Raw genomic sequence first — 23524 nt, 5'->3', positions numbered from 1 at the left:
GAAACCAAAAGGTACCTCCAGCTGCTGGTGGTATCACGATTTCACCCTCTCCTGTGGAAACCAAGTGATCAAGAGCTCTAACTAAAATAACGCGTTAACACGCTGTAAGTGGAGTGCCTCGTTCCGACGCAGAGAGATGAGGGAGGAAAAGCCACGGAGGAGGACAGAAGCCACTCCACTGTCCCCGCTGCTGACGTCTGTATTCGGGGACCTCCTGTGTCAGGCACCGCGCAGGGTGGGAGGGGCAGGACGAGGAAGCAAACCCACCCACCCACGTGAACGCCACCATCCAGACGTGCGGGCGACAAAAAGCACAAACCCACTCCAGGTAAACGGGGCCTGTGATGACACGGCGTGGAGAAAAGTGCAGCAACGGAAAGAGTCCGGAAAGGGGCTCCGACCAGGCTGAGGTCGGGGGCCACGCCCAGCGACGAGCGGACGTCGCCCTTCTCTCCGCTGTGTGGAGGGCCCGTCTCACAGCCCGGGCCTCACCCTGCAGCCCTCGGAAGGAGCCCTCGGGAGCAGGGCGTGCAGCCCCCTGCCTCCTCGGGGAGCTGCGGGCGCTCGGCGCCGGCAGCTCCTCGGCCGCAAAGCTCGGACGCCGGGAAGCTGCCCCACACGCTCTCCGGGGCGCACGGCACAGGCGCATCCTCGGGGCAGCCTCGCCGCATCCCACTGGCGGGGGTACCCGTGGTCCTCTGCTGCTCCACTTTCAGTCCTTCCCACCTTCCAACCCGGCCAGAGCGACCCCCACGGTGCCCCCTCTGGTCTCCCACCTTCGCTCGTCTGCCTTCCACGGGCGAGTCTTCGGGTGCATCCCCCCCAGGCCCACACCCCAGGCCTGGCTTCCCCGGGCTCCACCCCAGCTCCACAGGCCAGTTTCCAAAGCCTCGGTCAAAGTGCAGGCCTGTCCCGCAGAGGCCTTTCCCGGAGTCGGCATCCAGGGGCTCATGGGGTCAGGCGGGCGGCACAAGCTGCCGTTCCTCCCAGAAATACATTTTCCCAACGTCCGACAGTCAAAAGGATTTGTGTTCTACGTAGAAACCTGGGACGTCTCGGCAGCAAGCAATTGACGTCACTTTGAACCACAGTCACTGCCTCTGCAGTTATGAGGTGGGCTAAGGCAGAAGCTAACTTTCACAGAGACACGCGCTCGGCGACTGCTTGGGTGGATGGCTGGATGGCTGGGGCGGGCAGGGCCACCGGTGGTGATGCACAGCGGGGACGTCGGCCGTGACCCGCTCAAGGAGAGGCCGTCAACCACACACCGAGGTCCCTCTCGTACCCACCCAGGCTTGAGGACAGAACACAGGTCTATACGCACAGGAGCTCCGTTTGCTCTCCTCCTCTACCGCCCCTGTCCTGAAACCGTCAACTTCATCTCTGAACTTGCGTTTTGCAAGCACGTCGGGCGAGACGGTGGGGGTGCGTGCTGGCGGAGGGGCACCCAGTCCGCGTGCCTGCCGCCCTTCCTGGCCCGCTCACACATCGACTCGGAGACGCCCTCAACTCAGATCCCAGGGGGCCCCGGAGACGAGCTCGCCTCCGCCCAGGACTCAGTTCGCACACAGAAAGCAAGCAGCGGTGTTCCGAGAAACACAGACAAGGGGGGCCCCGTTGCATCCTTTCTGGTTCCCGCCACTTCCCCGAATTCCCAGCCATCTATGCTGAATGATAACAGAGAAGGAGAGGGGATGGTAGGGGGGCCAGAGTTCCTCTCCCTCGGTCCTACGTATCCATGGGGGAGCCGAAGGCGGGCTTGGTGGGATGTGTCCGCGTTGAGAAGTGAAACAGAGCAGCGTCTCCGCCGTCTAACGTGGACAGCATGTATGCACGTTCGAGCCATGAAACAGGAGTTGGATAATTTTGGTGATTTTGCGTGGGCATTAAATGCTCTTATACTTGCATTTAAAACCAGAATTGCACGATATAAAGACAAATGGTAAAAGTCTGTGCTAATAATTTCTTAATTTTTCTTGACTTAGAATGACGTGGAACAGCAAATAAAAACACCAGAATAGGTGGAGGGACACTGCCGAGGGAATGCCTGATGCCTTAGTTTCTGCTCTTCCCCAGCGCTGGGCCTGCGGCTACGGAGCCGGCGCAGGCGGGGCATGCGCAGACGTCAGCTCCTGCTCCCCGCCGCGATGCTCTACAGCCCCACCTTCCTTTTTCGATCTGCTTGTGTTAATTTGCGCCCAACTGCAAAAAGCTGAACAAATGTATATATTCAGAACCCCAAGCAGTTAACCCCAGCACCCAATTCTGGCTTATCATTTTAGCTCCTGAGACAGAATGCTCTAGAGTCATAACTGACCCACAGAACGGTCACACCGAGCCAGCAGTCCATCCCGCTGAGGACGTTCAGTCTTCCTCCCCGGCCGCCGGGCTCACGCCGGCTTGAGTTGCAAGAGTCCATGTGGAAGGGAAGGCTCTCCATAACTCAGTGTGGGTGACAAAGGGCTTCACCATTTCCTGAGCATTTAGTGAACGGCACCACCCACATCACCTGGGACTGGAACAGTCCTATGAGACGGTATTACTGTATTTCATCCATGCTAAGAAATTTTGATTTTGAGACAGATCATCATTTCAGTATTGCTAAGAAAAAGCCAAAACGTTGCCGGTTAAATGACGGCGTGCTCTTGATGTAAGGGGCACCCCTGATTTCAGGGGTGTTAAGATGTGAACACAAAGTGCGTCTGAGAAACGACGGAACACCATGCAGTGGCTGTGGGGTGGAGTCACGCTGCACGCATGCCTCCCCGGGGCTCGGCCTCCGACACTGGCAGGCCGGCAGCTCTCAGCTGGGGCCTTGTCTGCTCCGTTCCCGCAGCCACGGGGAACGGCCTCTGCCTAAGTCACCACCCCGAGCCTCCTCCTGGGCAGAGCATATCCCAGGGCCCTGGCCCTCCTTGGGCACAGAGGCCGAGCCCCGCGGCCCCATGGGGTCACCTCCGAAGGCTGTGCCCAGCTCCAGACCCAGAGCTCCTCTGGGCTCCGCTCCGCACCTCCTGTGCGCCATCGCCCTTGTGTCCCCCCTCTGCCCAACCAGGCTCCCATCACCTGCACAGGTGTTATGCCCTGAGCACTCCCCAAGGACCTGACCACAGTGAACCTCGGTTTCAGTGTCTGGTTCCAGGGCGCCCGACCAAAGGTGTGTGGTGCTGCCCACACTCCACGGGTAGGGAAATGGAAACCAGGAGAGCTTCGGTACTGTCACAACGTGTGTGCCGAGCTGATGTGGCCCGCTTGGAGCACAGCTGGAGCTGATGCTTCCTTCTGACTCCAAACCCACCCCCTTTTCTCTCTACAGCGGTTCTTAGAGTGTGGCCTGAGGGCCTCCATGGGTCCCTGAGGCTCTAAGGTGGGCATTAGGTCAAAATTATTTTCATAAAATACTAAGGCACTATTTACCCTTTTCATTTTATTTTCTCTTACACTGGAATTTTCCAGAGGCTATGTGGGTGGAAATTGCCTAGAATGAGTGCAGAAGCAGATATGAGTACCCAACTGTTTTCTCTTAAGGCAAACGTTAAAGAAATATGCAAAAAATTAAAACAAAACAAAAACATAACACTTAGCACATTTTAAAAAATGTTTTGGAAGACAGAGTTACTATGGTTATTATGTAACAAGTTTATTATGACTATTTTTATTTTAAACGGAATTAAAACACAGCTTTTAAAAATTTTCTCAATTTTAAGTTTCTAAGACAGTAAATGCAGATAGCACCAAACCCACAAAAATGCAGAAGCTCTTTGGGGTCTTCAATAATTTTTAATAGTATGAAGGGTTCCTGAGATCAGAATTTTGAGAACTACTGTTCTACACTCTGCTGTTGGGAGTTCTAACCCCAATTCTGCACCAGCTAAGTGACACTGGGAACAACCTTTGTGCCTCTGTTGTTGTTTTTTAATGTACGAAATAAAAAGGTGCATTCCTCTTACAGCAAAAAGAAAGCATGGGTGGAATACTGAAATTATAACTATTTAAAATTATACTCTTCTATACTATACTGAGTATTGCTATTTTCTGTTATTCTATGAAAATTATAACAAAATATATCATATTAACTTACTGTATAGGGTTAAAATGATGTCAAACGTGCAATCTGAAAATCCTAAAACATTCAGATAAAAAATTTAAGACACACAATTTGACAGCCGTCAGAATGGGAGAAAATATCTGCAAACGAATAAACGGACAAAGGATTAATCTCCAAAATATATAAACAGCTCATGCAGCTGAATATTAAAGAAACAAACAACCCAATCCAAAAATGGCCAGAAGACGTAAATAGACATTTCTCCAAAGAAGACATACAGATGGCCAAAAGGCACATGAAAAGCTGCTCAACATCACCAATCATTAGAGAAATGCAAATCAAAACTACAATGAGGTATCACCTCACACCAGTTAGAATGGGCATCATCAGAAAATCTACAAACAACAAATGCTGGAGAGGGTGGGGAGAGAAGGGAACCCTCCTGCACTGTCGGTGGGAATGTAAATTGACACAGCCACTATGGAGAACAGTATGGAGGGTCCTTAAAAAACTAAAAATAGAACTACCATATGATCCAGAAATCCCACTATTGGGCATATACCCAGAGAAAACCATAATTCAGAAAGACACATGCACCCCAATGTTCATTTCAGCACTATTTACAATAGTCAGGTCATGGAAGCAACCTAAATGCCCATTGACAGATGAGTGGATAAAGAAGCTGGGGTACATACATACAATGGAATATTACTCAGCCATAAAAAGGAAAAAATTGAGTTATTGTTGAGACGTGGATGGATCTAGAGACTGTCATACAGAGTGCAGCAAGTCAGAAAGAGAAAATCAAATATCGTATATTAACGCATGTATGTGGAACTAGAAAAATGGTACAGATGAACCGGTTTGCAGGGCAAAAGTTGAGACATAGATGTAGAGATCAAACATATGGACACCATGGGGGGAAAGCCGCAGGGGAGGTGGGGATGGCAGTGTGATGAACTGGGAGATTGGGATTGACACGTATACACTGATGTGTATAAAACTGATGACTAATAAGAACCTGCTGTATAAAAAAATAAATTAAATTAAATTAAAAAAAACAACCAATACTTAACTTTCTTTGGGTTATTTGTATGGAAATATGTTAATATAAATGTTTCAGACATTACATGAAATTCCTAAAAATCTTATAAAGAAAAAAAAATTAATACACGAGAGAACAATGTGTCCACCTGTGAAACATTGCTGCCTGCAGGAGACAAGGATAGTGAATAAAAGTGAACATATTCTGCTCCTTGACGTACGTATTTACATTGAAGAAGCAAGTTGCACAATGAAACCCCATTTCCCCTTCCTTCAAGGGGAAGGCCCTGCAAGCTGCCGTCTGTCACTGAGACCGGACCCTCATCTCTGAGGAGTGGCTGCGACGAGGCCGAGCGATGGCAACACGCAGCCGACTCTGCCGTGGACGCGGCTGCCGAGGCCGCGAGATGGCAGGGAGGTTGCATCCTGTGATTTTCCACACGAGAGGGTGAAAACATGGGTCCCAGGCATCAGACTCTCCAGTTGGATGACGACTTCCCCTGAGATCCATCATTACGCCCCATAACATCTGCAGACCTGACCTCCAGAAACTGACCCTCACACCCAAGGACGATGGGCAGTTTGGAGGGGAGCCTACCTGTAAGGCCTGGGGCCGCCGCCACCAGCACGCTGGCCAGCGGGGGCCGAGGCAGAGAAGGGGTCCCGGAATCAGCCGCCCGGGGAGGGGCGTGGAGCACGGAGATCTGCAGCATTAGGCGGCAGAGGGGCCCAGGGAGAAACACAGAATCATGTCCAGAAAGTACTAGAACGAGCGGTTTAGGAGAGCACAAATGTCCCCATGACGCCTCTTTTCAACCTAGCCTGATAAAACCTTATTTCACGCCTACACCTCCGGGCTTACTAGGGCAAGTCCTCCACTGCCGCTAAGACAGAAGGAAATGCAACGTGCCGCCAGGTACAAAGTAACAGAGCGCAACGCCACGGGCCTGTCCAGCCACTCGGACGCGCCCTCTAGTGGCCTAGCAGCAAAGCGCCACCAGCAGCAGAAGTCAAAACACCATCCCCAACCAGGACCCCAGGCCCAAAAGAACTCCTCCAGCTTCTGTGCGAGGCACCACAGGGCTCCCGAGACACCGAGTGCAACCTGCTCAGGACCGGCCGGGGGAATCAGCTTAAAAATAGGGTGTTCCCGGGAGGGACCAGGTGTTCCGGGGAGGGACGGAGCTGGGCTCGGGAAGGACAGGAATGCGGCTCCAGGCCCCGGATGTCCTTTCCGCCTGTCCCCTCGCATCGCGATCACAGGGGACCTCCAGACTGGCTCCCATAGGGCACAGCCGTGCTCGTCGGCCAGCGAGCGGACCTGTGGTATCATCATCCTCACCACTGTTCTAAGGAAAGAACGAGAACACGTCCTCATCCCCGGGAAAATGGCTGCTTTTCTGGCCTTGGAGCTGATGCACAGAGCTAACCCACTCAGCAGAAACTCTGCAGTAATTCCCCTGGAAGAAAACAGGTGGGTATGACCTGTGTGCTAGCTCCATAAACTGGAAACAGCGTATCAAGTAAATAATATGTAACACTTGGAAATACTTACGTTTATAAGAGGGTTTAAAATATTTTACTTGATTTCAGCGTTTGACCTTCACAACAGCCCTGTTTGATCATCTACATTTACCAGACGAAGAAACCGCCCCTCAAAGAGGTTTAGTAACTCCACTCCCCTCCGTACCCGCTGCCAGGAGACAGGCAGGCAGTGATCACAAAACTAAACGTGCTCTCACCAAACGACCCGGCAATCACACTCCTTGGTATTTACCCAAAGGAGCCGAAAACTCATGTCCACACAACACTGCACACAGACGTTTATAGCAGCTTATTCATCATTGCCAACACCTGGAAGCAACAAAGATGTCTTTCCGTAGGTCAGCTGATAAGTAAATTGGTCCACTCAGACAAGGGAATATTATTCGGCACTAAAAAGAAACAAGCTGTCAAGCCATGAAAAGTCGTGGAAGAAACTTCAAAGCATTTTACTAAGTGAAAGAAGCCAATCTGGAGAGGTTACACACTGTATGATCCCAACTATTTGACATTCTGGAAAAGGCAGTTAGAAGATGAGTGGTTGCCAAGGACTGGCGGGAAGGGAGGGGTGAACAGGTGGGGCACGGAAGCTTTTGAGGGCAGTGAAACTACGCTATGCGACCCCATCATGGTAGACGCATGACGTTACACGTTGGTCAAAACCCGCAGAACGCACAAGACAAAAAGTTAACCCTGATGTAAACGATGGATGTTAGTTGATAATAATGTATCAGTATTGGCCCATCAATTGCAGTCAGTGTACCACCCCAAAGCCAGACGTTGATAACCGCGAAAGCCTTCTGAAGCAGGGGAGTAGTGTATGCAAACCCTCTACTCCTGCTTAACCTTTCTGTAAATGTAAAACTGCTCAAAACAATGAGATCTAGTAATTTGAAAACTGGGCTTCGCTGGTGGCGCAGCGGTTGGGAGTCCGCCTGCCGATGCAGGGGACGCGGGTTCGTGCCCCAGCCCGGGAAGATCCCACGTGCCGCGGAGCGGCTGGGCCGGTGAGCCGTGGCCGCTGAGCCTGCGCGTCCGGAGCCTGTGCTCCGCAACGGGAGAGGCCACAGCAGTGAGAGGCCAGCGTACCGCAAAAAAAACACAACAACTTATTTTCCTCTATGTTTCACCTCCTCCATGAAGCGCTCTCCATATATCTTGAACTCCCTTTGAAATGCCTGAAATGATCTCCCATTCTGACCCCGTGAGATCGAACCGCGATACACACTGGATCCCCAGCTTCACGGCCTTCTGTCACAGTGCTGGGGACTGGGATGGGGATACAAGGACACATCCTAACCAAGCTGGGACACTGAACCCTCAGAACTGCTCTGCTGGGAGAAGCACCCCTTCCTCTCCTGAGGAGCCCAGAACGCCCCCCAGGCGGTGGCCTTGCTGCCCTGCTGACCCTGCACCTCTCTGTGCATCTCAACCCGCGTCTGGACGGCAGTCCCAGCAGGCCCAGAGGGTGAGGCGTGGCCACAGAGAGTGCAAAGCACATGAAAGAACTGCATGATGTTGCCAATTTGTAGCAAAAGAAACACATGTGGGGATGGATCTTCAGGACGTGAGGTCAAGGCGGAATGAACAGAAACTGGACCAGGCAGAGTTTACTGATACGGGCCCCGAAGCACAGATTCTCCAGCCAAGGGCTCCAGCAGTCTCCACCACCGGTTGACATAAATAGGGACACAAGGTCCCTACTGAAGAGAAGTGGAAACACCAGAACTCCCTTTTTACGTGACAGAGGCATGTGCCCAAAGGCTTAGAGAGATCAGCACAATCGACCTGCCCATGACCCCAGGAGGGTCCAGAGAGCACGAGAAATAAGTTCATGGGTCCCAGCATCCTCGAACAGCTCACAGAGATGCCCACGCGTGTCAGGAATACACTGGGAGTTGCTTCCATTCACCTGGGACCCCTGAGTGCACCAGGATGATGGTGCCTTGGGGAGGCAGGGGCCAAGTGGGGGCACTTAAGTGCCAAAGAGAAGGGGATGTGGTCACCACAGGGAACTGATCAGAAGAAAGTGGCCCACGAGGCCTGGGGCATTGGTTAGCTGCTGGCAGTGTTCCTAGAGCTGGACGAGATGGGCCTTCCACCAGCATCCAGGGACCTGCACCAGCAGGAAAGTTCTACATCTACTGAATCGCCAACATAGTCACAGCCCCTCCACCATTTCCACACTTGGAACCTCCATGTCACAGACCAGAGCCCCTTGAAGGATGGGTGGGAGCAGGCCCCCTGGAGGAAAGACTCTGCTACACGAGCCAGACCCTCCAACAGGGGCCTGCAGCCTTCTACCGGGGCAGCTGTGTGCTGAGGAAAAGGACGTCAACACACCCTTCCGTGACCACTGGACACCGGCTCTCAACTGACAGTAACACCAGAAGACCCAAAACATCACCAAGGCCTGCCAGGCACACAGGGGCTTATGGGGCAGGTGAGCAAACCCATCCTGTGGTTACTCCCCGGCTCCGGAATGCACACACTCGGCGGCTGCCAGAATCCCCACCCTGTTCCCTGACCTGCAGAGTGAGGGTATCACACGGGAAAGGCACTCAAAGCACCTCCACTTAAGACCACCACACACCGCAGTTTCCACTTACGACATCATAGACCAAAAGCAACATCCCATTCCTGGAGGACTGCAGAGGTCTGTGCCACCACCAAGCAGGGTGAGGACTCCCACGCCCGTCCGCAGACGGCCGCGTGTCCTGGAGGACGGCGGTGGGTTCCACGACGGGACCCGCATGGGGCCGACCGCCACCGCCGCCGCCGCCACGTGTCTTCTCTGCCGGAGCGAGTGGCACAGCCCACGGCACCTGCTCCCCTACCCGTGGGAGCAGTCATCAGAGGAAGCCCGCTCTCACGGGCCAGGCCAGCCACAGCGCCACGTGTCAGCGCTCCAGCCCTCGGTGCCGTCTGGGGCTCTGGGACCCTGATCGCCTTTCCTCTCACGGGCCTCATGCAGGGGACACCGGTACACTGAGGACACTGTGGGCAGGAGGCAGCCACGGTCCCACGTGCCCAGGGGAGATGCCTGCGCTCCGAGGGTCCACGGCAGACCCGATGCTGCAGGAGCCCGGGAAGGCCGCGGCAGGTGAATCACAGCGCAGACCCTCAGGGTTCATCCTCTGCAGAAAACGTCTCTCCCTGGGGAGGCTGCGCCTGGCCTGCTCCCGGGCCTCATTCCAGACTGCACATTTGCCTGTGGGCCACCGAGCAGCCGGGCGGCTGGGCTGGGACACTAGGAACGGGGCTCCGGCGGTGCGGCCGTTTTGCAGCGACACACACGGCCACCCCCCCCACCCTCACTGACCGGCAGCGCCAGCCACGGCTGCCGGGACCACCTCGAACCCAGGAGGGACCCAGGCCGCCTGCCCCCGCCCATCGCACACTGGCTGGCTCGGCCCTTTTCTAACTCCTCACCACCTAAGAGGCCAAGGGCTTTTAAGAAGAAGCAACGTGTCTTCCAAGCACTTGGCGCCATAGCGGCCGCTGGCCCAGCAGCAGGGCGCGGATTGGGCCCCGGCCTGCGTACCTGTGCGGGAGAGCGCCCTCAGGGTGGCTGTCAGGTGCTGCAGGACCCCTGGCGACACTTCGTAGTGGTGCACGTCTACGGCTGGAAGCTCCTGACACCGTCCAAACGCTCCGTCTGCAACAAAGGGAGGCAGGTCAGGTAAGAGAGGAGACAGACAGACGGCCAGGAAGCCCTGGCCACGGCCGGCGGTGTGGCTCCGAGGAGCTGCCAGGATCAGAAGCACCTGCAAAGTGACAGTGTTTTAGATGAAAAGCAGAGCTTCATGGAAACCACAGATGCAAAGGCTGAGTCCAGCATGGTTTGGGTTTTTAGTCTACTTTCCAGCCCTCCCTGCCCAGCCCCCACCTTTTTGTCATTTGCCAGCAGAGACTTTCACACTTTCGATGTGAAGCTTTGCTTCTGCCTGTCCAGTGACCAAATGGTCAATAGTCTTCAGGGCCGGTCTTCCAGATGAGAAACAGGACGCCTAGGAACGTAAGTGCCCGGTTGCAGGAGGCGCTGGTGGCGGGGCCATGGAGCCCCGGCAGGGCTGGCTTCCAGGGGGCCTCCTCAGAACACGGTGAAGAAGGGGGGCTCCAGGAACAGTGAGATATTAATGGGGACCCATTATCCTGCTCTGTCCTATTTGCCTGAAATGACAGACTCTGCTCATCAACATCTTTTCAAACCGCACCTTCTAATTAATTTAGACCCTAATTAGTCTTTATTCAGCAAATTGTTCACTTTGAGACCAGCTTCCTATGGGGGTTCAAACATTCAAATCACCGCCTTGGGTACAAAAGGCTAATTCAGGACCCAGGGCCTCACCCAGGGCGGCATCTACGGCGTCAGGCTGGCGCAGGGGGAAAGCGCTTCCGTTGTTCACTGCCTTTCAAATGCAACCAGTTTAATTAGCAGAAGCGCATTTGCCCAGCACCAGGCTGGTCAGCGACTGCTGCTCGCATGTTCCACGTGTGCTCAGGGCGGACGCCCCGCGTAAGCAGCGGAGAGCCATCGTAAGTGCCCTCTCACAAGCGCCTCCCGGCTTCCCGTGGGCCTCTGCAAGGCCCAGAGAATCCGGGAGGCGACCTGCCAGGCTGCTGGGCTGCTGGGAGCAGGCAGACAGCGGCCACGTGAGGAGCCCAACCTTCAGCCTCTGCCCCCGCTCGGTGAGCACCGCTGAAATTAACCCAGCTGCCACCAGTGATCCGGGGACAGTTGTCTCGGACGGAGGGTCTCCTCCCCACGGCCACCCCCCAGCAAGATGGACGGTCTGCTCGGCTGGAACACAGACGATAAGTGTCCCTGTTCTCTGATTCCGTTTCATGCGAAGAACTCCATGCCAGTGGGTGGTGTGCTTGGGGTGTGGGGCAAGGAGAGAAGAGTGAGACGCTCCAGAATGCACCGGAACTTTCATGTCCCTCTTCAAGTGGAAATATCTTGAAACCAGGGAATGGAAGGAGCATTAAAACGGTCCAACCCAACGTTTTAGATGAGAAAACCGAGGCTGGAGTGTAGGGAGGGGTCAGTAGCTGAGCGGCAGGCAGAGAAGTCAGGTTCGTATCAGCAACCAGCTAAGCGCCTGCAGGCAGCCTCGCTTCCGGGGACGTGTCTGAGAGCCCCTCCCGCAGGAAACACCCCACCACTCAGGCTGTCATGGAGGCGAATACGGGCAAAGACATTTCCTCGCTGTTTTGGAGTGTCCCAGGTAAATTCTCTCCCTTCTCAAGTGTGACGGCTTCATTCTTTCAATCTGGTTTGTGGTGTACACGTTGTAAATATATTCTAAGAAAAATATTCATCAGATTTTCTTGAAACCCTTCTTTTAAACATATATTTAGACTATAGATAACGTAACACATAATATTGTTTGTGCTTTTGGAATCAGTGTTAGCTAATCATTTAATTGTTTGGATCGTCTGAAAGCTAACCCCGGACGCTCTTCACCCCTAGACTCCAGCCGCACTGATGAGGTAGAGACACTGTCCCCAGGAGCTTCTTTCAATTAATAAACTTTATTGTTCAGAGCAGTGTTGGGTTCACAGCAAAATTAAGAGGAAGGTACACAGACTCCCCATAAACCTCCTGCCCCTGTGCAGGCACAGCCTCCCCATAATCAACATTCCCATCAAATGGCGCATTTGTTACCGCTGACGAACCTACATTGACACGCCATCAGCATACGGGTACGGAACCCATAGTTCACGTTAGGGTTTACTCTTGGTGCTGTACTTCTATGGGCTTGAACAAATGTACACTGACGTGTATCCACTATCACAGTGTCATACAGAGTATTCTCTCTGCCCTAGCATCCCCTGTGCCCCACCCGTTCATCCCTCCTCCTCCCTGACGCCAGCAAGCAGTGATGTTTTTCACTGTCTCCGTGAGTTTGCCTTGTCCAGCATGTCGTATGGTTGGAGTCATACAGGACACAGCCTGCTCAGACTGGCCTCCTTCACTCAGTCGTATTCATTTCCGCTTCCTCCATGTCTTTCCGAGGCTCAACAGCCATTTCTTACTAACACTGAACACTATTCCACCACCGGGATGCACCACCGTTTATCTACCCATTCGCCTACCCAAGGACATCTTGGTTGCTTCCAGGTTTGGGCGGCTATGAATAAAGCTGCTATAAACATCCATATGCAGGTTTTTGTGTGGACATGTTTTCAGCTCCTCTGGGTAAATGCCAAGGAGCACAGCTGCTGGATCCTACGGTAAGAGTCTGTCTAGTTTTGTAATTGACCACCAAGCTTTTGTCCCCAGCGGCCGCCCCCTGCGCGTCCCCACCAGAAGTGAGGGTCCCTGTTGCTCCTCGCCAGCGTTCGGTGTTGTCAGCGTCTGGATCTTGGCTGTTCTAGTAGGTGTGCTGTGCTCATTACTGTCTTACCCAATGCGTTTTTCAATAATGTCGTTCATCTTTACCACCATATTTAAAGGACACCAAGGTATAAGTGTACGCGCATGTGTGTGCTATGTACTGTGTGTCTACATATGTGTGTGTTTTCATGCCTGCAAATGTGTGTAAGCATATGTAGATGTGTGTTGTGTATATGTATGTGAATGTGTGTATATGTGTACATGTACACATATGTGTCTACCTCCATGTGTGTATGGGCGTATATGTGTCTACTGTGTACGTACATGTTTGTGTGCATTGGTGTCCACGTGTATGTGTGTATAGATACACACAGCCTCTAACACTTGTTTAACTGCCAAACTCACCACAAGAACAAGGAAGCTGCTCTTCCAACCTCTAAACTCACCCCAGAAACAGATGTTTCTAATACCTCTGTCCCAGAAACCTGGTTCCCTCACTTATTCCTCAACAAACAACTTCATTACTTTCTTCTCTGCTTCTGCTGGAGGACGGCGTACACTCTCGTCGGCACACCTCTGAGCATGTCCGGTCCCGTGTCCACAGCGAGTCTGTGAGGCCCCTTCCCTCTCCAGTGAGTGGACTCGTCCCCATGCATGCTGCTCTATGCTGCCCCCTGACCCCCGGACACGGCCCTGCTCTAACGTCCCGCTGGACCAACAGGCAGCACGGCCGTGGGACGTGCACTCGGGGCAAAGACGAACAACAGTGGCTCCGCTCTCAGGGGCTTCCAGCTCACAGGGCAGACGGCTCCACAGCGCTAAGCACACGCAAATTATTCACCTCTAACTGTGATGTGGGCCACAGTGGACAGGCTACGAGGACAGCAGGAAGGAGGGGCAGCAGCCCCGTGCCACAGGCAGAGGCCCCAGAGAAGCGGCACCTAAGAAACGGGCTGGCCCGCGCAGGGCTGGCGAGGACCTGCAGGCTGGGAAACTGGACCTGCAGAGGGAGGGAGGCGCCTGGTCACTGGGGCTCCGGGACCAAGAGTGACAGAGCTCCAGGCTGGAGCGAGCTGGGCAGGTCAGGCAGACACAAGGGCGTGGGGAGGGCTCGGCCTTCCTCCGGGAGCTGCAGGAGCTGCCAGGGCCTTGTAGGCAGGGGTCGCTTTCTGCCAGGAGCCACGGAGCTGAAGGGGGCTGCTCGTGCAGAGGGGGTGGCTCAGTGCAGGCGGTGGAGATGGAAGAACTAGCCAGACCCGTAGCCTTTTCGGAGGTGAGCCCACAGGACACCGATGCTGCCCAGCTACAGGACGGTCCCACCCCCGTGTCTGTGTCCCACAGAGGCTCTGGGCTCAAGGGGGTATTCTGAGAGGCGGCTCGTAGAACGTGTGTTTCTCCAAAGTAGTAACAAAGCCCTCTTGAGGCTGGCTGGCAGAGGTGGGGAAACAGCGGCGGCCTCCTGATGGCCACTGGCCCCAAGCACTGCCCACGGGCCTCCAGGGGAGGGAGACTGCATCCCTCTAGGGGGAAGTCACCCCCCAGACCTCTATGGGAGGTGACCACAGCAACCACAGATGCAGGCATGGACTTGGACTTCCCAAACTTGGGGAACTCAGCGGAATTCTGAAGCTGTCCCCACATCCCTCATTTATTCTGCAGAGCAGAAGACGGATCCCCACTGCCTCTGGGGACCAGAGATTGGATGGGTCTAAAGATAGGAATGGAAGGGATGTTTGAGGCCCTGAGAAAGCAGATGGCCATCTCCCAGCCAACCAAGCACCACAGACCAGAAGTTCTGGGAGCAAAAGCTGTTTAGAGACACTGATTGTCAGTCACCTAGAACTGGGAGGCTGATTTCTTCCACTGGGAAGGGAAAACATTAACAATTTTTTGGTTGGATTTTTGGAAGAATGTGAAAAAACTGCTTGTTTATCTTGTCTGTTCATCTGTTTTAACCAGAGCACGATCTCTACAGGCAAACGTCACTTTCACTCATAACCATCACTATCCCCTCAACACCGATGCAGGCCCGTCTCAAGGCCTCCTCCTGGACCAGCTTTCCAGATCACTTCCCCGAGAACGTGGGACTGCGTGTATCGCCAGCCTCACCACCACATGCGTGTGCACACACATGCACTCACATCTCCATGTCGACAAGACCCCCCCCCACCCCCCAACCCTTGGGCACCAACATGCTTCTCTGGTCCAGGAGTGCCCGAGCTCCTAGAAGGCAGGCGTCACAGCTCCCGCCCCTTCAACCTCCCAAGCATCTGACACCGCGCTCTGCAGCCACGGTGGATTAAATAAACATCTGTATCTGATTAACTGGTGATTTTGCGTTTGCCTGGAATAAAACAGAGATGCCCAGAGAAATGTAGAACACCACTAGCTAGAACCCTCACGTAGATTTAGAAGTCTTCAACTCCCAGCAGATGACCTGGCTGGATTAAGGACCCGAATCACTGAGGCAAAACAGGGGCTCACAGTAGGGACAGCAAACGAGGAGCACGTGTCTCCATATTTTCTCAGCCAACACTGCGCCTCCTCCCGTCTCATACTCAGGTGCTGCCACCCCCCCGCCCTGAGCACATCCACTTCCCAGCCTCACACATGGAGAAGGCGGGCCTGGTGCACCTCTGCTTGGGGGAGGGACACGTGGAGACGCTGAGCCTTCACCCTCAAGATGCCGTGGCTTTCCGGGACTGCTGCGTGCTGGGTGTCTCAGAGAACGACCCAGAACCATCAGGTCAGGCCAGCGGGCAGCCATGGGCTGGAACAAGTCGGTTTAGGCTCCCCCTGAGACACCTGTTTTTGCCAGGTGTCCCTTCGGTGATGTGCCTCGGGCTGGCGTTAAAGGACCTTCTAAGAGAAAAGCCTATGGAACCTAATCGTGCACCTGCTGAGAACAGTCACCCCCGGTTTCACGGCCATCTTTATCCCGAGACCATGGGAGGACCCCCCACCCAGACCCCAGCGCTGGGATGGACTGCCTTCCACCTTCCAGGACCCTCTCCGCCTGGGCCCACCAGGCAGCTCCTGCCAGGCTACCAGCCTTTCTCAGTTGTGCAGGCTTTGGTACTGTTCATTTCAGTGAAGTAATTATTTTCTTTGCTCCCGTAACATTCCATCCTCTTTCCTAAGGTCTTTGCCTGTTTTTGTTTGTTATATGTCTTTTTTTTACATTTCTTCATTATCTCTGGGAAGAGGTCATAGGACGGGGGATTAATAAAGACGATGTGATCACCTAACCTCGACTCTCGAAGTGGGCTAATTAGCTGAGGGCACATTTACAAATTATTGCAACGTACCCAGCTGCTCAGCAATCGCGTGACTCGTTTATGCGCGTACATAACACGCGCGTGTAAACGTGTTACCTCGGTTGCCTGGGAACCTCAAGATCAACGTCTTGATTTTGCAGCAAGAAGAGATTAGGCAGCAGAGGCCACAATGATCAAGTCCTTGGAAATGAGGGGGCACCAGAGGCGGCTGTAAAGTAATCGTGGGGCCGGTGAGAGACACGGTGTGAGTCACCCGCGTCAGAATCCCTTCCCTCACAGGGAAGAGGCCACGAGCCTGCGAGTGCAGGCTCAGCCTGACGGGCCGAGGGCACCTGTGCCCTCCCCTCTGGATTGGAGGCGCCCCTCATGCCCGGCGGGACAGCTGCCACCACAGAGGAAGTGCCAAGCACAGGCCACACCAAGGGGCCCCACTGCAGAGGCATCCCTGCCCCCTCAGCACCAAGCCCGCGGCCCGTTAATCAGGCCTCAGGCACGCACACACCCCTCGCCCCTGGAGAAGCAAAGCCAGGGTCTGCAGTCCCGCGTCTGCAGAGTCCACGACCAGGCAGTCTCCCCGTCTATCGACAGCCACCTGCACCAGGCTCGCAGGCCAGCCCGGGGAGCCCCAGGCTCCAGGGTCCTGACGTTCCAGGCTGGAGCACCCTTTCATTCTCTCCTGATTCCCCTTCTGGGACCCCTCAGAACCCCAGGCTTTTCCCCACCCACCCCTCCAGGTGGAAGCCTGGGCCTCCCCACCGTGCTGCCCAGGGCTCCCTTGATCACACAGGACCTCTTACACTGTCGTCGCATAAGAAGGAACCCACTGCTCCCTCAGAGCCCCAGGGGTGCAGCAGCAAGAAAAAAGTCCTCCCCAGACATTTCTGGAGAAGAGAAGGGTAACAGCAGCCCGGAGCCACTACCCTGTTGCAAAGAATTCTCCGGAGAAGAGAAAACTCTTTTCTTTGAATTGATAAAATACCCTCCACATGCACTTGTGCAGCGAGGCTGTAAAATTGTTTCTATTCTCGGGGAACGCAATTCCAGGCTCCTGCGATGGGGCGGCGTGTGCACAGCACGGCCGGGGACCGACAGAGGCCTGAGCTCAGGCCCCCGGGCTCAGGAGGTGGTGATACCCCACCACCCCTTCTGTAAATGTCAGTGGTCCACTTCCCCACCCCGCAAAGTGGAATGAGGTCCGGGAAGGTAAACTTGGTACTGAGCCCCAGGCCAAGGGGCCGGGCTGGGGGTCAGGGCACAGCCAAGCAGAGGTCAGGCCCGCCCACGTGGGGAGAGTGTGAAGACGGCAAAGAACAGAGCCTGCTCCCGTCCAAGCGCTTTCCTGAGCATTTTACTGGTAATAACTCGTCGAGTGCCGGACATACTCCCAGGAACGTGCTGCACATGGGCCCCATCAGCCCACTTCACACAGAGGGTCGGGAGTCACCCAAAGTTACAGCCCCAGCTCCCACCGTAATGCCTGCGGGTCCAGCCAGGATCCTCCAAATGGCCTCCCTGCACTGTCTGGCATCAGCAGAGCACAAGCCTCCTTTCAGAACGTGATCCCAGTTTTTGACATAGAAAACGTGGTCGTCATAGTTACGCTGCAGCGATGGAGTGTCTTGTTCTCTAAAATCCCTGTGGTCCCGTGTATGTCAGCTCTCAAAATAAGAGTGAACGTTTATGGATGGTTACGGAGTGCCAGGCCCCATTCTTGACACACTCAACCCGGTTAATCCTATGACAGTCCTCAGTGGTCTAAGCTATCACGGTCCCCTTTCTCTGTTGGGAAAACTAGGGCCCAGAGAGGTTGAGCGACTTGCCGCAGGTCACATAGGAAGTGGCAGGCTGGCTCCGGCGTCCGTGCTCTTTACTACCGTCACGCCAGCTCTCTCATGTGGCTGCGACGAGAAGCACCCAGCCGGGGCATGGGGAGCAGGGCCAGCTGCTCCAGGTTCAGGCAGCTCAAGGACCCTCGCCATTGTGACTGCCCGAGCCCACATCCAGGACGGAAGGAGAAAGGGGGCTGGCCAGCACGTGGCTCCTGTAGCCAGCGGGCACCAGCGACAGCTCTCTGTGGACTCCACACCTCGGCCAAGTCGCCCCCGCGGCCACAGGAAGCGTCCACGGCCTTCTGGAGGTCGTTCCCCACCCCGCGCGGCCATCCTGGAAGCGGCGCCTCCCACCCACTGGGTTCAGGTGGGCGAAGGCAGCTCCGCCGTGGTGGCCGCCGAGACGCGGGGCTACTGAGGCGGCTGGGGCTCCCCCGACTGGAAAGGGGCCCACAGACCGGTGCTGCCTCCAGACCTGCGGTCAGCCCTGCCACACCGCCACTCCCAGCTCGGCTCAGGGCTGAGGGCTGGACGAGGCCGGGACGTCCTCACTGCTCAGCTGCTTCCATGCTTCCCAAGGAAACAAAATCAAAGGCAAAGCGTCCGATAGTCGCCCTGACTCATGCACGTGCTCAGCGTCTGACAGATCGGAGAACTCGACGGAACCCGGATCTTAAGAAACTAACAACCTAGGTAAAGCATCAAGACAAATATGATTTTTCTTCAGGAAGCAAACAATCTACACAACTAGTCCCCGTGCAGCGTTGCTGGGAATGTACAGAGATGCGGCAGCTGTGGAAAGTATGAAGTCCCTCAAAACCTTAAATGTAGAATTAGGGCATGGCTCAGCAGGCCCGCTTCTGAGGGCTCCCGGGACACACACAGGGAGGCGGAGGCCTGGGGAGAGCCCCCAGCCGGCCAGGACACACTTCTCCGGCTTCACGTGGGCGCTGGCGCCCTGGCCCCTCCTCCCAGCGGGACCCTGGGGTGAGAGACGGCTGGCGGCTGCTGACCCAACCACCCACAGGTGTGAACTGTACAACCTCGTGCTGAGGCAACCAGGTCGCATCAGAACCAGCTTCCAGGACCCACGGGGATCCCATTAAACAAAACCAAAGCTACCTTTTGGGGACTCCGGGGGTCATCACACTTTTCCGGGGTAAACAGCCTCAGGAACGCACTTGGGGAGGTGGGAGAGGGCAGAGCCTGCAGCCTGGTGGGCGCCACGGGCCGGCGGGGGCCCTGCCGCCCATCCCCCCGGGGTTGCCCCCGCACAGCCGGACCCCAACGTGGAAGGCCGTCCGCGTGACCTGGAGGCCTTCCTCAGCGGTGGTTTAGGCTCCGGCCGTGCAGAGAGCCAAGGAGAGGGCGCACAGGCCCCCCCAAACGCCGGGAGCCTCCTCCGCTGACCCTGCCACCGGCTCCGTGCGGTGCTTCCCTTAGAACAGCCCGGCCAATCACCGACAGCCAAGGTGGGGCTGGGTCTGTGCAAGGCCGCCACCCACACCAGGCTGCAGCTAAACTCTTTAGGGACTTCCGACCCCTGAAGACCGAAGTGTTTGGGGCGCCGGCACAGAAAGTTCTGGGCCTCCAGAGCCAGCCGGTGGGAGCTGGCCTCTGGGATCCTGAGCACGGCACTGACCGTCAAAGCCGAATCACACCTGAGCCTCCAAAGCTCAGCCCTTCCTGCAAAGAAAACCCAACTCAGCATCACGAAGGATGGCTTCCAGTTGCTGGAATCGGACCGTCTAGGCGGGAGCAGCAACAGATCCCCAGTGGAGGCGCTAACTTCTCTGAACCGCTTCCTCCGTCTTCCTGGCTTCTGCTCTCTTCCCACCACGGCCAGACCCCGGCCTGGCCACCAGCCTGATGCTCGTGCCCCAGCGCCTGGGTCTCCGCGCCTCAGCCCGCAGACCGCACCCCGGGATTCTGGAACACATGGGGTTTTTTAACCAGAGCTGAAGAGAGCAGCAGCGTGTATTGTGTTCAGGCCCTTTCGTCCTACAGACCGGAAGGCTGACATCCTGAGGGGCCGGGTGACCTGCCTGGGTCGCCGCCGCCCTTGACCCCCGCTCACCACCAGGACGCGCGCCGCCTGCAGCCACCCTCACCCTTGGCCCTGGCCTGATGCTTTGGCGCCCACGGTTTTCCGTCAACCGGTGACAACAGAGTATAATTTAAAGTCTGGGTGGAAAGACAACACACCGCTCTGGGCTAAGTCCTAAGAAGATCCTGGTCGGACGGCTTCCACGCTGCTGAGCACGACGCTGAAGCTGCAGCTCACGCTCGCTTCAGGCCTGGAGGACCGCGTCTGCCTCGTAACCGAGTTCTACTAAGGGGCGAGGAGACAACAGCAGGAAACAGGCTCCAGTCCCAGCTCTGCCGCCAGCCTGCTGTGCAACCCCGGGCATGTGACTTCCCTGCTCTGTGCCTCAGTTCCTAAAACACAACAGCTGAATTAGATATTTTCCAAGATCCATTCTGGTTCGAACGCTCTGGGCTTGCGTGAAAGCCCGTGGGGCACCAGGAGCCTCTGCACTGCAGCTGCTCTGAGAGCAGGAACTGCCCACCTTCACCCCTTCCGAGAGTGGCAGCCAGCCCCCGCCAGCACCGGCTCCTCCCTGCACTGGGCCCGTCTGTCCACTTGTGTCTGAACAGAGAACTGAACAGAGGCGGCCGCCACAGCCAGAGACCTGCGTGGTGCTGCCCCTCTAGCAGCCGGGGGCCTCGGCCCGAGAGCACCAGGCGGGCGGAGGTTCATTCCAGTCCCCAAAGCACCAGGCTTTGCAGAGCTGCTCAGCCACGCTCAAGATCCAGTGTCCACCACCTGGACGCCACAGGGACTGCTGTCCACACAGGCGGCCCGAGGGGACGAAATCCAGAGGACCCTAGGCGGAGAGGAGTGCCGCTCCTGTGGCCCGAGACCGTGGAGAAGAAGCCGGCCTCCGACGGGGGCAAGCTCGGCCCCTCGGCCGCTGCCCCGCTTCCAGGACCCAGCACTGACCATCCTCCAGGCGTCTCATTCTCAGGACTGAGGTCACGGCCATTGAGCCTGAAGTCCACTCTTTCTTTATGGTGGAGAATTTTTCCACACTCTTTCACACACATACACCCATGCCAGATGTCCTCGTGGCTCTGCCTCTGCGGCAGTTCAATGAATTATTAAAATCCTCACCGTCGGGATACAAGACAGCTGACGTAAAAGATGGTCATTTTGAGCATAAGGACAATAAAGCCGGTTGGACTGCAGAATTGTTGATAAAACCCTCCCTGGACTCTGAGTCACTCGTCCCTCTTTGTTTCACCTCATATGTGAACGTTTATATTTTTTAGAAAACCGCATACAGTCTATTGTTTTCCCCCTTTTCTCCCACAGGCTGGGGACTCCAGGCAAATGTACGACTCGGTGCAGCAGCCTGACCGCCGAGGGCAGCACGGCTGCTTCCCTCTGCTCCTCGGCTAGGATTTCCCATTTCAACTCCAAATTCATCCGACTCACGCTACAGCTCTTTGCTGCTTCCTTACTTTTGTTGCTACTGTCGTCAGAGGAAAGCAGAACATAATTAAAAATCATGATAGTAAACTCCCAACTGAAAGGCGACCAGAATTCTAGCGTAAACCCAGTGCTGGCCTGCAACACAGGCCCAAGGCATGCCTCTGAGTAAATGAATAAGAGGCCTGTCTCAACGCGCACCAGCCTCGCAGAGATGGAGATGGAGCCTCACGTCTTCTCTAAGAGTCAGATATGTGGACAAGTGATAACATCAAAAAAAAGCTAAAGCACAACTTCTAATAGCCAAATTGTCTTTGCATTTTCTATGGGGAAGTTAGATGGACTGTCGCGGGGAGAGAATGTTCACGTAGACCAACCAAAACGCACCATGGTCACCCTCGAAATCGCTGCTGGGAAGCAGGAAGCGCCTTCGGAAGCGCAGCCTGGAGGAGCCCAGAGGGCTGTGTGACTTTCACCCTATGCTCAGCCTCTCTGGTCGTCAGGGGCTTGGGGTTTGAATTTTGTTGGTTTGTTTCTGAAAATAACAGAGAGGAACCAAATGATCTGAACTTCTCTTCCAATTCTACAATCCCACGTTCTTTTACAAAAACCAGGAAATAAAAGCCAAGATTCAAGGGCAGACGAGAGTGGAGTGGACACAGGGCTCGTGTGCAGGAAGACAGCTCCCAGACGCCGGCAGGGTCTCAACTACACTAAGGGGCATTTACTGGAAGAAAGACAATTAAAAGATGAAGAAGCAGGGCTTCCCCGGGGGCGCAGTGGTTGGGAGTCCGCCTGCCGATGCAGGGGACGCGGGTTCGTGCCCCGGTCCGGGAGGATCCCACATGCCGCGGAGCGGCTGGGCCCATGAGCCATGGCCACTGAGCCTGTGTATCAGGAGCCTGTGCTCCGCAACGGGAGAGGCCACAGCAGTGAGAGGCCCGCGTACTGCAAAAAAAAAAAAAAAAAGATGAAGAAGCAAACACCAAACCTCTGACTGCGCCCGATGTGCAGGCCTCAGCTGCAAGCTCTCGGGTGGGGTGTCCCTGCCCACAGGCGAGGGCCTGGCCTGGGCGGCTTTTTTGCTGTCGTCTGTCCTGAGCGCACAGACAAGCAGCAGGAAGCGAGCTGGCTTATCTGAGGCAGCTCATCTCCCATCGGCAGCCCTCCGCTCCAGCCCGTTGCCAGGGAACCAGGCCGCCTCGCTTATCAGCCCGGAACGTTCCACTGACTATTCAGAGAAGAACAGAAAGGCCTGGCGCTTAGGGCTGTGAGCAGCACCGAATGAAAATGGCACATTATGCGGGATACGGGGACGGAATCTGTAGCCCTCGTCTTATCTGGACGGTGACAGTTACTCAAAAACAGCCATCCATCACTTGCCTCTGCACCCACTCCTGTCCCACCTACTGAAGAGGGTCTTGCCCACCTTCCAGAGGGAGGGAGGGGAGGGAAGAGGAGGGAGGGGGAGGAAGGAGGAGGGAGGGGAGGGGAGGGGAGGGAGGGGAGGGAGGGAGGGAGGGGAGGGGAGGGGAGGGGAGCGAGGGAGGGGAGGGGAGGGGAGGGGAGGGGAGGGGAGCGAGGAGGGGAGGGGAGGGAGGGGGAGGGAGGGGAGGGAGGAGGAGGGAGGGGGAGGAGGGGAGGGGAGGGAGGGAGGGGAGGGAAGGGGAGGGAGGGGGAGGGAGGGAGGGAGGGGAGGGGAGGGAGGGAGGGAGGGGAGCGAGGGAGGGGAGGGGAGGGGAGCGAGGGAGGGGAGGGGAGGGGAGGGGAGGGGAGGGAGGGAGAGGGAGGGGGAGGGAGGGGGAGGGAGGGGGAGGGAGGGGAGGGAGGAGGAGGGAGGGGGAGGAGGGGAGGGGAGGGAGGGAGGGGAGGGAAGGGGAGGGAGGGGGAGGGAGGGAGGAGGAGGGAGGGGGAGGAGGGGAGGGGAGGGAGGGAGGGGAGGGGAGG

At 55.9% G+C, this 23524-nt stretch overlaps 1 protein-coding gene across 1 annotated transcript in view; it reads right to left on the bottom strand.

Moving 5' to 3' along the window:
* The window catches only part of PTPRN2 (protein tyrosine phosphatase receptor type N2), a 693051-nt gene that overhangs the window by 505068 nt on the left and 164459 nt on the right, over window positions 1–23524 (bottom strand). Inside the window, exon 3 of the mRNA XM_032644042.1 lies at window positions 10179–10292. Within this exon, the coding sequence (XP_032499933.1) occupies window positions 10179–10292 (114 nt within the window). The remainder of the gene's footprint in view (window positions 1–10178; window positions 10293–23524) is intronic.

The sequence above is a fragment of the Phocoena sinus genome, chromosome 9, assembly GCF_008692025.1.
Source record: "Phocoena sinus isolate mPhoSin1 chromosome 9, mPhoSin1.pri, whole genome shotgun sequence".
Classification (NCBI taxonomy): Eukaryota; Metazoa; Chordata; class Mammalia; order Artiodactyla; family Phocoenidae; genus Phocoena; species Phocoena sinus.
The sequence above is the reverse complement of the archived record's forward strand: the minus strand, read 5'-3'. Positions and strand labels throughout refer to the sequence as shown.